Consider the following 15,045-nt stretch of genomic DNA (forward strand, 5'->3'; position numbering starts at 1 on the left):
TTCACAAACTGTGTTAAGTGTCTGAATAAGATTTGAGGATTTGTGCAGTAAAGACACTATACCGTGGTATTCGTCATGTAACGACAGAGGAAAACTTTTCCTCTACAATACAACAAATACAAGTTGAAATATTATTTTTACTTATAAATGCTCTAAAATGTAGGAATCCAATATTGTATCTAAGTGCTGTCTCCACGATGTGCAATGTCAATAAATCAAACTAAAAAGACTATAAGTAATTACAGCTTGCCTATAATGGAAGCACCCAAATGACTCCATTTGCTTGTATTGTCACCTAACCAATGTCCAGCATATTTTCCACTCCCAGGATATGTAGATCTGGTTAAAACCAGACACCGTTCTCCTGTAGATTTCCTGGAATCAAAAAAATAATTCTCATAATAAATTATAACAGGAGCGTTTTTGGATGAAACCTCACAAATGTTGAATGATATCGTTAAACTTAATCACTGGTGTCTCTGCTCGGTAACGAACATCGGTTATTCGATTCTCACTTAACCCGGGAATTACGTTTTCTCATATTTGGAGTTGGTACAAAGTCTATTTTCAGTATATGGTGAAAAAATGAACCACTGACTGACTATAATTTAGAATGACCACTATTTCATAAGTTCAAAATAAAATTTCAAAAACTTTTGAAACATAACCGATCTACCTGCATGCTTCTAGAGTCGGTTGACATTCGCTGTGTCCGTACAAACTATGTAGATTGTAATGTTCAGTTGGTACATTTGTTATAGGGTGATATTGCATGTTATTCATACATATTGTTTTTTCGTACAATTTGTCGCTGACAAGTTCTGAAAAGTGAAAATTGCTCAACTATTGTGCAATTGAAGCCGAGATTGATGAAATTAAAATAACACATACTTGGTGAATAAGGCGGGTTATCAAATTTACTCGTTTCTGGACATCCATTTGGCGATCCGTCCGTAAAAGATGCCGGCTCGTTCATGTCCTGTAATTCATTTAAAAAAATTAAAAACATAGATCGTAAAATTAGCAACTGAAAAAAGTCTAATTTCGTAATCATCCAAGGAAGAAGATCCTCCTCTATTCTTATTAATTTCATCAGATCGAGCTCTAATAAGTGGTATGAGAATTAACTTCAGTTGTTCTGTGATCCTTTGTTTATGTTCTGTCATTATTACATTATTGTTCTTTGTGTTGTGATTCCTGATTATCGTCAAGCGACAACGGACTGCATCCGCCTTATACTGCATTAGTTACCACCTGTTACGAGTATCAGACGGTGGTTCGATTGAGTTTGTCTATCATTAGTGATTCAATGTAATTATGTTGCATGTTTTTGTGTTTGGTTAAAATGCGTTTTCAGTTTCTTAAAGTATTAATTTTGGTTATATTGAATAAACTATCACAACAATAAGGTAAATAGAATATTTTGAGACAAATATCCAATTCTAAATTAATTAAATCAATTTAATGTTCGTTGCGTGGTTTCAAAATTGAAATTTTGTTATGTGGTTTCAAGTAGTTTATCACATTTGGAGATGTACGCCCTCGTAAAAGCAAATGATATGCTTACAATTATGGCTGGGTATTTTCGAATATGTCATGATTTCAGAATCGAATTGGATATTTTTTCCCGAATCAAATGGAATCTCGAATGCTTAGAAGATATGTAATCGTATGTGACGTTTACATTGTAATGGATCCTCTAGCTAGGGACACATATTACTGAAAATATTGAATTCATCACTCAGACAGTTTCATCTATAACTCACAAGCAAGAAAGAAGTCGTATGTAGGAATTTTAAAATAAATGCATTTGAAAAAAAAAAAAAATGACGGATCCACTTCCACCTTTAGTGGACAAAAAAGATGGCGACGATTCGGTCTAAATAAACCATTTAAATACTTTACTATTCAATTCGTTTGGGATACTCGATTTGAAATGTCCAGCCTTACTTACAATCCATAATCCATCGAATTTAATCCTGCCGTAGAAATCAACAATTAAATCTGTCCACCATTTAGAGGTATTTGGATGAAAAAAGTCTGGATATGCCGTGTGAGATCTGTAATGCTAAAATAATATCGAGCAATGATAAAGAGAGAGAGAAAGAGATTTTAATTCTCAAATAGAGTCAACACAAAAAACATTTGAAGTAACAGAAACAAAAAATATAAATAGATAGTTAGATTTATAATACTTCTATATATATAATAATTTTATCTATGGTTGCAGTCAGTGGCGATATTCAAGAAATAACGTCGGTAAACCCTTTCGTGAGATGGTCAGTGTTAGATTTGAAATGTCGAAAGGTATGCATTAGATTTATGTAAAGCGAGTCGTGTTAGTGTTGCTTACAAAGTGACGTACATTAGTAAATAGGACGTATAGTGGGTAATTAACTCGGTAAGCTACATTATCATAACAAGCTTCACATAAATCTAATACTGTACATAACTATTGAAACGCCAAGCATACCAGTAGTCGTCATATGCGGTTATATAAGCGTGGCATGGAAAAAACACGGTATAATGATGTATTCACTCGGCATCGTGAGATTAGAGAATAGAAGTCTATAAAAGTACAATAGATATAGTACTTGTGTTAAATTCGTGTTCTCTTTGCGGACCCTAAAATTCGTTTCGCGACTCCTTTCAGGGCCACGGCCGCTAGTTTGGGAAGCCCTGCACTAGAGTAACTTTAAGAATTACTTTGATTTGAATTTTGATAATGTACATAATATCTATTTTGTTTGGGTTCAGACTCTGCCCAATCTCACCAACATGCTGTTGTCGAGGTGATGGGATTGTACTAATAATACATTGGTTGGAATTCATGATTTCTCTGCCTCCAAGCTAAACACCATTACACGCGCCTTGACGTGAACAGACAGAGTCTTAGAAAAAATGAAATAAAATATTATTACCTCTGTTTTATAATCCCAGTCTTGAGAAGGATCGACATCAATTCCTGGCAAGTCTGGCCAAACTTTACCCCATGCCAAATTGCCATTAGGGGTTTTTATGAAAATATTATCTCTGATGCCGTTGTCAAATGCCGGGTAAGACGTTGTTTCATTTCCACTTATTGCTGGGTCGAGAATAATGATATATCTAAAGTAAAATAAAAGATTTTGGTAATGTTCCATAATCTTTCCTTCCCAAATCATTGTTACATTTGCCTAGAGAAATAAAATACAAACAAATCTAAAGGAATGTTTTACGTAGAATCGCTTTCACAATTACTCCGTATTATTAGTAGCTGTCCAGGCAGCGAGATAATGCAAACTGGAGTTCTGCTAGTGTCCTCAATTCAATATCATTTTTCTCTATTGAAAGTAAACTCAATAATTGATAACCATTATTTATTGTCGTGCAACTGCTTTTCTTGTCATATATTTGAAATATACTTTTCTGAGGAAGTCTGACCCCGGCAGACAAAACGTAACAAAAATACATTTGTGTTAGTGTACTGCAAGACTTTTTATTGGAACAAATATTGTTACTAGGAAAAATGTAAAATTTATCTGACCTCATTTTATGCTCCTCTTTTAAATTGCTGACAAAATCTTCAAGTCCATAATATGTATCGTTATCAATTGTAAAATCTAATTGTCTTTCCATGTAATCAATGTCGCTATATTGCACTTCCTGGTCATGACAAATTTAAATAAAAAAAGTTTAATTTATTGCTCCAAATTCAATTCAAATCAAATAAAAACGCGAAACGGGCTGCGGTCTGATAGACGATTCCGAAATTCACATTTGCCAGGAGTAATCCAAGATTTCTTTGAACTAGATTATATTTATATTCTCTTAGCTGTATAACTAACTCAATTTTATATTGTGGAAGATGATTTATCTTTTGCATTTACGACCTAAGAAGTCGTAATAGTTCGCTCCTAGATTTTCAAATGAGGACAAAATACAAACATTAGATAATGGTGACTGAAACAAATCGATATCCTAAACAAAGGATTTTGGATATTGCTTGCATACTTCGCAAACAGTTTGAAGCGTTTAATTCAATAATAAAATATCTTTACAATTCCATGATAGTGTCCGTCTCATAATTTAGAATTGCCGCCTTTTCAACTGATGAACCCATGAGATAACGCATCGTATTACGCAATATAAAAACAAAACGTAAAACGTATATATACGTGTATATAGTGCAACAAAAAAGAATATCCGGGGTCTCATTTCTCTCCCCCCTCATCTGTGTATTGTGAAAAGAAAAAACCTATTGAAGATTACATGGAATACTCATTTGTTAACTTACGTATGGTATCCCAGCTGCTAAGTTGCGTTCAACGACTTTTGTCAAATTCTCCAGCGAACCATACTCCCATCTGCACAACTGAAACCCTAGGGACCAATACGGAGGAAGAAACGGCCTTCCTATAATTTCAGTGTACTGCTGAGTAACTTGTTCTGGTGTTGGTCCAAGAAAAATGTAAAAGTCAAAAATCCCTCCCGTGGTCCGATAAGTGATAGCTGGGGTTGGCTGTAGCGTTACATCTAGAATGAGAAGGTAAAATTTGAAAGTCACTCGCTCCGCTAAGGAATCATTCTCTTTTGTCTCTGAGTAAATTCTGGCGACTTTGCTTTTAGCAAATATCCTTGGAAAAAGGAAAATATACTTTATTATTTAATGCCCGAAAAGTAGGTTCTGTGTCGGTTAAAATTTGGCTAATTTTGCCGAAAAATTGAGTTTCTAAAGCACTATAAAAATATTCAATTTCGCTGTACAATATAGTTATATAGGAATAAACAATAATTTCATCTAAACAGCAAAAGCATGACATACCCATCGCATTGCTGTTGACGAAGAAAACGCCATACGCGTTTCCATTTTCTTCCATGCATAGAAAGTACGGTTGTACTCCGTACAAATTGTAACCAGGCTGCAAAATAATATACATTCAGTGTTTACTTGTATTTAGTAATTTGGATCAAAATTAAAAAAAAGTTTGCGTATCGTTTGTAATATTCATTTTTAACATTTACTAATTCAAAACATCAAATATACCTATTTACGTCACATAAGCGTAGCGAGGAATGTCTGCGGATAACTTATTTAATTAAGAAATCGCTAGATATTAGTTGCAGCTTATACCTGACCTTGTTCGGGGCGGAAGACGCTAGTAAGGTCATATTTTCAAAAAAATTCGCTCTCTCCCCAAATATTGGTCTGGCTACACCCCTATTACGTCATCAGAACTACATTTGCGTACTCTCTCACTGTTTTTTAAAAAGGGTATTCATTATTAGAATTCTACTGACTGTAAAGGTCAGAGTCACATTACCTCTACCCCTTTGTCTCTTGAAAACATTCCATAAGTTTTCCAATTCATATTGTGATTGAAAGTTTCATGCATATGTTCACCGAATCCATAGATATATTCCGAAGCCACACGAGTAGAAATTTGTAAAAATTGATCCGAGAACATTAGTTCTCCAAATGTAGTGTCGAATCTGAATGTACAAAAGAATAAGTGTTTTTTGTGCTACAAATTCACAAATCTACATAAATGGTTTTGCAAAGAACGAAAATAAAATGAATTGGGAACAAAATAACAGAGCGACGTGACGTTATGCTTGTTCGATTACATACCACGCCATTATAAATACAAGCAGACCGAGATATAGCCAGACAGGCGGACTGGCGGTTACAAACTGACAGACAGGCAAAGACAAGAAGACAGGCACACAGGCAGGTATTCGTACCCAACGTACTAAAGTCATAAAATTTCCTCAAATTAAACTTGGAATAATAATCACTCACACTGTACTAGAATTTAATTTCCGTATTATTTTTACACCCGGTTCATCAGTTTTGTTTGAATGTTGAACTGAATATAAAGCTGTCAATCGTTTACTGATTCCTGTTGGATGCTCCATCGGAACTTCATACCTTTCTTCATTGGGATAAATCTAACAATAAATGATTAATTTCATGTGGATTTTAGCATTTAAAATATTATTTTTTATTTTCACACTCTTGGTTTTGTGCATTTCACATTAATAATTACTCTTTGCTAGAATTTAAAGAGAGAATTAAATTTCATAATCAAATAGGTTATATTCATTCATGACATATGAATTGTAAATCTCATCATTACTGAAATTGTACTGTTTGATCCGAAGGGTAACATTTTTAACTTTACTACTTTACTGAAGCTTATTTTATCATTTTCTGTTGGCAGTTTTATTAACGTGACGTAAGTTACGTTTATGTTCAATGTAACCGATGCAAGGTTCAAAACGATTTGTAAACGGGATAATGTCGCCGAGCGTTTAATTAATGTAATACAATATAGGCCATTTTTACTAACCTTTACACGAACGGTAGTTTCCGATATATAAACGGTTTGAACAGTCAATTTATTGAAATTATCTCCAAAATGAGTAAGATAATCTTGTTGAGATACTTTTAAAGTCGAATACTCCCCGTCCTCCGTACTAACGGTATCTCCATCTTTTGAATACAATCGCGGCCCGGAGAAGAAACACGTCGGCACCGATGGACTACTATCTGAATATACACACCTGTAAAAAAAGAATATTAAAAATTAGAAATTCTAAAATCCAATAATGTGGTTTAAAAATCGCAAGCTGTTCATTCATGATACCATAATATTTGACCCAAAGACTTGGTGAACTATAGCGTGGTGTTGTCGCATTCAAATAGTACAATTTTATGGATATAGACACAACTTTTGATCGCTATTTTGGGCATTGTAGGAAACAGAAAAAGTTTGTATCGGATTTTGTATTCATATACCAAGTTTCACACAGTCGCTTATACACACCCGCGACCTTCACATTCTGCTTTTGTAATGTTCTTATCTGGAGAACAATCCACTCTCTCACTTTCATATATCCACGGTCTTGGTGTAGTCGGAGGAGTGACCGTTATAATAATAGTTGATTCCGCGGGCTTCGGTTCTGTTGAAAATTATTCAATACTATGAACTATTATTATACTTAGAATATTCTATTAATATTAATCAGGTTGTAAAATGCTTCTGAGGAAGTCTGACTTTGGTCGGACGAAACGTGACAGAAATACATATCTGTTAGTATGCAGCTGGACTCTTTAATTGGATAGAATATTCATAAAGTTTCTAATATATAAATACTCTTAGGTATTTCACATTATATAACAAGCCTAAAGTGACTGTTGCACGGTATGTTTAATTAAAATATCATCTTTTTCAAACTATTTGCTCAAAGCAAAGTCCCGAAAAATCACTCAGAAATTAAAAAGAATGATCCCTGGGCGAAGTTATATGCGACCACTAAAATGTCGAGAGCTACAGACACTGTAAAGAACTAGGGAGTAGAATTGTGTAGATTCGATACAGATTGACAGGAGACTTGAAGCAGCCCACGTCAAAATAATCAGGTAAACAGCTATGAGGTTGTGAATTCCACATAACTGAAGTTCTTGTAAAAAAAATTTGGGATTGAATGTAGTAGGTACAATGACTGTAAACGGGCATCGTGCTAAGCGTTAGGAAAAAGCTCGCCATCCCCCTCTGATTACCCTGCGTGGGTTCGCAGGTTCGAATCCCGTGCGGGGATAGTTATTTTCGAGTGGATTGCTGAACTCCTCGCCCCCACAATAGGGTTCACGTAACAGCTGGTCGGTTACGGCTTTCTATACCATCAAGTCCATGCTTCCAAAAACAAATTACTGGCTAACAAACCACATACGCGGCTGGTAAACGGACAAGAAGCAGTGGTCGTGGTTCGGCATATAATTGGGCCGTCATATAAACTTTTCTCTCCTTCAAAGTTAATATGTAAATCTTATGCTATTTTATGATAGTTCACAAGCAACCGAGTTTGACGACTGTAAATCTTTTTTGGAGGAGATTATTCAGTAAAATTAAAGGTAATAGTCACTTGTAGAAGTGAAGTATACAGGAAAAAATATAGCGCTGAAGAGAACGACGGCTCCAACACTTATTCCACTTATCACGATGCACTTTTTCTTGCCACCACCATTTTTCTGAAATAGATATAAATACAGTGAGACAATGAAGCGAAGGAATAGAATGAGTCGGTGAGTATTCTATTTTTTCGCCAAACTGAAAATACACTTTGTACAAACATTAAATAAGAAAAATCGTGAAAATGGCATTTCAGGGTGAAGGAAGACGTAAAAAAACAATACTGGTTATCGAGCAGCGACACTCATAATTAGGTCTAACCTGCGTGCTCATGGTTTCTGGCGAATGTGCAATTTTTGAAATAAACGTACATGGTTCAAAAATTTATATCCCAGGGAAAAAGAGTTGCACAGGATCTAATTACTTCAAAAAACCTAATCTGTGAGTGCTATTTCTTAATATTTCTAAATGACATCGTCTTTATTAAATGTTGTGGCAAAAACTTGTATTTAACATGTACTGCATACGTAACTTATAACAATATCAAGCATTTTAATTATAGTATCACCTCACTATTTTTCGGTCCATCATCAAATTCTAAATTGCTTGTTTCAAGTTTATCTGTGGAAGCACTCATTCTAGCAATATAATTAAGCTGTCTCCAGATTATAAAATTTTAAACATCAACTCAAATACAGACTCAGACAGCATCAATTTACCATGGTAGGTAAGATATCATATGCTTGATATGCGGATAGGCATATATTATTAGGTAGATTTTCAAACTGATTCCGTGACACCCTCGTGTTTTGCCAGTACAGTCCAAAAGTTGTGCAAGTTTTAATTCCAATCCGATAGTCTATATTTTTATATGTATTTTTTATAAATAGAATCCAAGACGTAAGAGGTTTGCCACTATTATTAAACTTGCTACACTTTAATTATTAAGTTTGATTTTATATTTATACCGTAATTATAGTTCATACAATGCAGATAATAAAAGACAAGAGGTTCCACGAGCCCCTGGTATGTTTCACTGGGGTTCCGCTCCATCAGAAAGGCTTAAAACTACTGCTGTAGAGCATCGTGCAGAAATCAACAACAAAATGAGTTAGAGACTTGAAAATAGAATCATTTGTGGCGATCGGATGTGACAGCAGATATATATTTATAACAAATACATCGGAAAAGACATAAAATCAATTGCTCAGAATTTTTTTCCTATTTTTCTTGTCACATGACAATGACCCACTAACTATTTCTGATCCTCCCAGTTAGATAGAGGTGTCCTCTCGTTTTCCTTGTGAACTTATTCTTACGATGTGCACACTCCAATCCTTATTTTTAACAGCGTTGTATTTCATCACTTTCATGATTATAATTAGGCACAACTGTCAATAGAGACTACATTTTTGAGATTTGCTGCAAAGTCCCAATACCATATATGGGCGCAAGCCAGGTTAATCAGTCTAATCAGAAATAGAAGACCTAGCTTTTAGAACTTCCTTACTGATTTTAAAAGTTCTTATTTTTAAACTGCTCTGTTTTTAGCAAATTACGTTTCCTTCATAACAGGCACACACTGCAGGGAAACAGTGCATATACCTACACGCTTTGTTAAACCAATATTTTATACGTCTTTACCAACACATCGGTAAAAATAAATTCAACATTGCTTCATTTAGGTAGATATCATTAATCATTAACTTTGTTAATTAAATGACAATAGATTCGAGCATGGTATCGGTATATCGGATCAGTTGAATATTGTTGAGGGAAGATAAACCATCTTGTACAGTAAACTGCGAAAAGATATTGAAGCAACAATTATAACAGTAAATAACAACATGAGCATATCCACAAGTGAATATCAATAATAGTAATAAACAATTATACATTTATAAATAATATAAATAACTGCAATTGAAAAGGAATCGTAAAGTCGCCGTTGAATTGTAATGGTTACGGGGAAAAAAAACAGGAATGCTAGATAAAATTAGGATATAATTTATCTACCTTTTAGGTGATCATGTGGTTTTATTGAGACACAGTAATTCGCAATTTATTTATGTATAAACAAGAGGGCAATGCACGAATTTCAAACGACTGCCATAAAAGGACCAAACGATGGATACAATTTCTCTGTTTTCACTTTATTAGATGGTTACTATAGAAATTAGCATAAACAAAATACTATGCAGTTAGGTATAATATTTACCGATTGCAAGGGTTATTCGAAGTTTTAGGAATCATCTGAAATTACATTGTTATGTGCTTTGACGGCAATATGGGGCTGAATATTTACTTATTAAAAACTAAGGAAATTGCGTCATTGACCGTTTTTCGATCCTCTGCGTGCATTCCAATATGCGTTCCATTGCATTTGTTCATTTAAATGCTAGAAATTCGACGAACTATTGCAAGCCAAAATCACATATGTATAGCTGTATATAAACCCCCAAAAAAAAATTTAAAATAGAATTGGACTTCTAGTGATTTTTTCCATTTTTGAATGAATACTGGAGATTTGGAATCGATTGACCGATTGGTTACGAAGAAAAAATTATACAGCCTCAACAACAACAACAATTTATCACGGGTTCCCGCGGCTACCAAAAATATTTTCTGAAATATATATATGAACACATAGGTGCAATTACTAAAAGCAGTAGCTTGTGCGACATACACGGGCATCACTTATCAACGTTACAATTTACATCAGTATCGATGAGAACTCAGATGCGCACCAGGTTGTCGGATAGATCGGTGGTCCCTAACCTTTTTTCCAGCGACCCGAATTTTTCCAAAATAAATTCAGTGAAATCTCACGACTCAAGGACCTGCTCAAATATTAAACGTCATGTAGCACTTTTTATGGCGCAAAATTAATGACTGATATGAAACCATCATTTGTACATGACATTTACTCCCTCAGAAATTATTTCAAAGTGAGGAAGCAGCGCTTGTCTACCATCAGCAAGTTTTTGAAATTGTGGTGTAACTTAGCAAAATGAATGCTGCCAAGTCTTTACGAATTGATACTTCCCACATAAGCAATTACTATAAATACATTTCGTGTCCAATCATAAGCAGATAAAACCTGATCAAGTTTCACATAAACAATATCGATAATAGTGATTTGCTGGCGCATGAAAAAGTTCTTGGTGTTCAAATTGCACATTGTGATTCACCACGATTCCCACGTTACTGTAGGACACATGCTAGTCAGGATAGCGAAGATCCCACATTTCTTTTGATAGAGTGACGATTTCGCCAGACACTAGCATAAGTATTTTATTCTGTAAGACGAAAAGACAACATTTATTAACTATAATGCCTAACAGATTTACACTTTATCCTAAAGACGCTCTTAAAACATATTTGCATACTTTTCAAAGAAATGTTGCTTTGCTGAATTATTTGACCCTAGCCTCATCTAGCAAGAAAAGTCAACCTTTTAAACGATTGTCAGGTAATAATTGTCGATTTAATCGATTTTGTAATTGCTTGGCCCATTGTAGAAGGAGGATAATCTTTGTTTTATGTGCTCGGACAACTACACAACGATTTCCACATTGGGAGTGGCAGAAATTAAACACTCAGTGGTCAAAATTCCTTCCAATTCTATATCCCCAAATTTACCCCAAATTTAAAATAGATCAACATTTTCCAACGATCAGGCCACATATGACATCCAATATTCAAGTTTTTAAGATTATTTTAAAAATTTTAGAAAATTTAATTCAACAAATATTACAATGCTTTCAATATAAGGTATAACTTCATTTTTTTTTATGTAAAATTCGATTTGATAAATGCTTTTCAACATCCATTCAATTTTTCAACTTTTCAAAATATAAGCGCTTCGGGATAAAAGAAATACCATTTTCAATTATTAAAAAGAGGTAAAATTTTAATGCCAGAAACATGTTTTGCTAGATCTAAATGCAAACCTGGTATGCCATTCCAAGCCATGTTGATATTGCCGTCCGCTCAGCTTTAATAGATTTTCGTAAATAAGTTTGCAGTTGTCGATAGTGTGCGAGGTCATAGATATCAGCAAGTTTTCCTTTTTTTTACATTCCAATACAGTTGATTTTATATTACCTGATCCCGCTTGTATTAATAACTGAAACCGTTTTGAATTATACACGAAGTCTTCGTGAGGCGGGCGACGGTACAAAAAAAATTCATCTACCGAATTTATTTATCTATTGGTGCCATCCAAATTTATTTCATACTCAAATGCAATATTTCCGGTTTCGTTAACTCCGTATTGCGTTAACTTCCATATATATCTCAATATACCAAAATCGCCCAGAGATATCATCAACTTCTCATAACGCAGAAGAGAAAAAGCCTAATCCTTCATTATAGTGGTTCCGTACGCATCTGAGAATGTGCTACCAAAGCCTTGATTAGAGATAAGACATAAGACAATTTCTAAAATACGAATTACTATCGGTAAAAATTTTATTCATGTTCAATTAACATTCTCGGCAAAGAGATGTTCCTATGTACTACTTTCTTTAACGGAGCTAATGTTATTTACTTTACTGATTGACCGTATGCTGTTGGTATCATTTATATTTTTTTAATTAATAGTTTTTATGTAGCACTTATTACCGCATCAACTGTTTGACTCATCACTCTTAGTCAGATCCCCTAATTGTGCGTGATATCAATTGACTAAAAGAATGTTTAACTTTCTATATATACTGAAAGTCGAAAAACGATAATGGTTCCATAAAATTATATATATATATTTTACGAATTTCAATCGAACTCAAATTGAGTGGGCTTTGTCGATCTCCCACAAAGAGTTCAACAACAATATTATTCATACTGAATCTTACTCGTTTCACATCAAAATTTGACTAATAACTCAGAGCATTATGTTTAAATTGCCTCAAAACTCACCTTCCTCGTTACTGGTCTGAAAAAATATTAAACAAATTTATCTTTAAATTTAAAAATTAATATGATATAATATATGTGTGGTTTGTTGTCGCTAGTACTCACATTAATTGTTTCTATGCTTTCGCATTGTGGAGTGTCGGAATCATCTTCAATGTTAACCTTTATTGGAATATCTGGCGAATGTAAGACATATCGCAGCATTAATAAGGCAGAAAATGTCAGATCATGGTTTACAATATTGGCGCATATCATATCTGAGAGATTCTGAACTTTGTTCTTCAAAAACTCTATTTATCGCATCAAGATATAACTATGATGAAATTGATCAGGAGTCCGAGTACAGTTGTTATTCCGACTACATGTAATTTAAAATATCAATGGACAAAATAATATTATTTTCTGTCCGAAACTGTTATTCTTTGAAATTATATAATGGATATGTAAACAACCAACGGCGACATATTATAAAACTTAAAGAGGTTGCGTGAGGCCTCAATTTCTATTTTTCTGCATACTTTTTCAGATTAACGCAGCGATTTTGTTAAATTCCATTTCCCTATTTTGGAATTCTTTCCTCCCGTTCAATGCATAAAACTACTTTATTTTTTCATCCTTAATGGATACTTCGCAAGTATTATGCGCAAGTGGCACACTTATATATTGGGTACTCCCGTGGTATGTGTACCAGGTTAGGGTCAGGGCCATAATTTTATTCCGATTTTCTTTATATTATTTCTATTACGAATTCGGGAACTATCTGTCTTAGCCAAGTGAATATACTCCTCTTAACCATAGGCTTGCGTCCTTTTACACAGCTCGATGTTTAATATGCGAACAAAAATAGTTACCTCCATATTGGTACACATACTTCTGAAGCACCGATTACTGTACGGCTTTCTTGCGTACGTGAATAATTATTCTAGTATTTGAAAAAAACTAAAGGATGTTGGTGATACCACAGGAGAACCAAAGCAAAATTTATTGCCACAGACAGGAATTCTCCCCAATTCGTAACTGGATGGGAAACACTGAGAAACATTACAGTTTAATGCAATTAAAACATATATCGTCTCATGCGAAAATTCCAACCCCGTAAGGTTTGTAATCTTTTGGCTTATTCACAGTTTCGTTATTGGCGCCATAAATTAGATTTTAAGTTTTTACATTGTATTAAAAGAAAGTACTCACCTCCAGTGGTGAGATTCAAATTCACTATTAAAGAATCACAGTTAATGTATATAAATCATGTATCATTTGATCTGTTTGGCACACAATATATCCGTTGATAATAAGACTCAAATTCAAAGAGTTTGGGCGGTGATTCTTGAGAAAGAAAAATATATAGACGCAGTAAAAATAAACCAGCGTGAGCGGGCTTGAAGAGTTGGAGTTGAGTTCTGGTACCTATTTTTGTGTCAAAATTCTGTTAATTGACATACCGCCAGGGACTGAAGATTGCAGGGCTGCGATCGCTCATATTCAAATTGTTAATTTCTGGGCCAGTATGGTAATTTTCAAAACCCCGAATCTTGGACGTACCGTTATTCAGCTATTGGCTCTGACATCGTTTACGAAATAACAATGCAATTGATCCATCAATTTCTGGTAACGTCTTGTCTCTTACGGAAGTGCATTTGCATTTATAGATTATACGAGAACTAGATTCTAGTTTTCATTTTATTAGTTTCCCGCCTACTATGCTGTTGATAAAACAAAATCTTTCATACTTGAAATAAAAACCTAGAAATCTGAAATAACAATGGGGCAGTGTAAGAGGACATTAATGTGGTTGAGAGCTGATCTAGAACTATATTACCGTGTTTTCCCAAAAATAAGACTGGGTCTTATTTCAATTTTCGGCCGAAAAACTAAAATTGAGCTTATGTTCGGGAGATGTCTTATATTTTTATTTATCAAAAACAAAATTATAAAGTAGAGAACTACGATATTTTCGAACATACAAAATATAAAAACCGATATCATTGACACGTTTAAAATAACTGCAAAACATAGATTATCAATCATGTAAAACGTGTAGAAGAGATCTGAAGAGATCTCAGATCGAGTAAATCAAAAAAAATTGGCGCTATTGACTAGATCTTATTTTAAGAGAAGGACTTATATTAAAATCATTTTTAAAATTCATGTTAGGTCTTATTTTCAGGGAAACACGGTACTTCTAGAGTGGAATTCTCTCCAAACTCTTTGAAACCGTAAAATATTTTGCCGC

At 34.1% G+C, this 15,045-nt stretch overlaps 1 protein-coding gene across 1 annotated transcript in view; it reads right to left on the bottom strand.

The window, feature by feature from the left end:
* LOC120327875 (maltase-glucoamylase-like) overlaps positions 1-15,045 on the bottom strand; it is a 49,187-nt gene that overhangs the window by 15,225 nt on the left and 18,917 nt on the right. The window contains exons 21-34 of the mRNA XM_078114376.1: positions 8,464-8,550; positions 7,909-8,014; positions 6,810-6,945; positions 6,333-6,546; positions 5,783-5,931; positions 5,304-5,472; positions 4,805-4,901; positions 4,277-4,515; positions 3,527-3,645; positions 2,922-3,108; positions 1,955-2,068; positions 892-979; positions 677-821; positions 251-375 (exon numbers count right to left, since the gene is read on the bottom strand). Of these exons, the coding sequence (XP_077970502.1) occupies positions 251-375; positions 677-821; positions 892-979; positions 1,955-2,068; positions 2,922-3,108; positions 3,527-3,645; positions 4,277-4,515; positions 4,805-4,901; positions 5,304-5,472; positions 5,783-5,931; positions 6,333-6,546; positions 6,810-6,945; positions 7,909-8,014; positions 8,464-8,550 (1,975 nt within the window). The remainder of the gene's footprint in view (positions 1-250; positions 376-676; positions 822-891; positions 980-1,954; positions 2,069-2,921; positions 3,109-3,526; positions 3,646-4,276; positions 4,516-4,804; positions 4,902-5,303; positions 5,473-5,782; positions 5,932-6,332; positions 6,547-6,809; positions 6,946-7,908; positions 8,015-8,463; positions 8,551-15,045) is intronic.

Source organism: Styela clava, chromosome 7 (assembly GCF_964204865.1).
Source record: "Styela clava chromosome 7, kaStyClav1.hap1.2, whole genome shotgun sequence".
NCBI lineage: Eukaryota > Metazoa > Chordata > Ascidiacea > Stolidobranchia > Styelidae > Styela > Styela clava.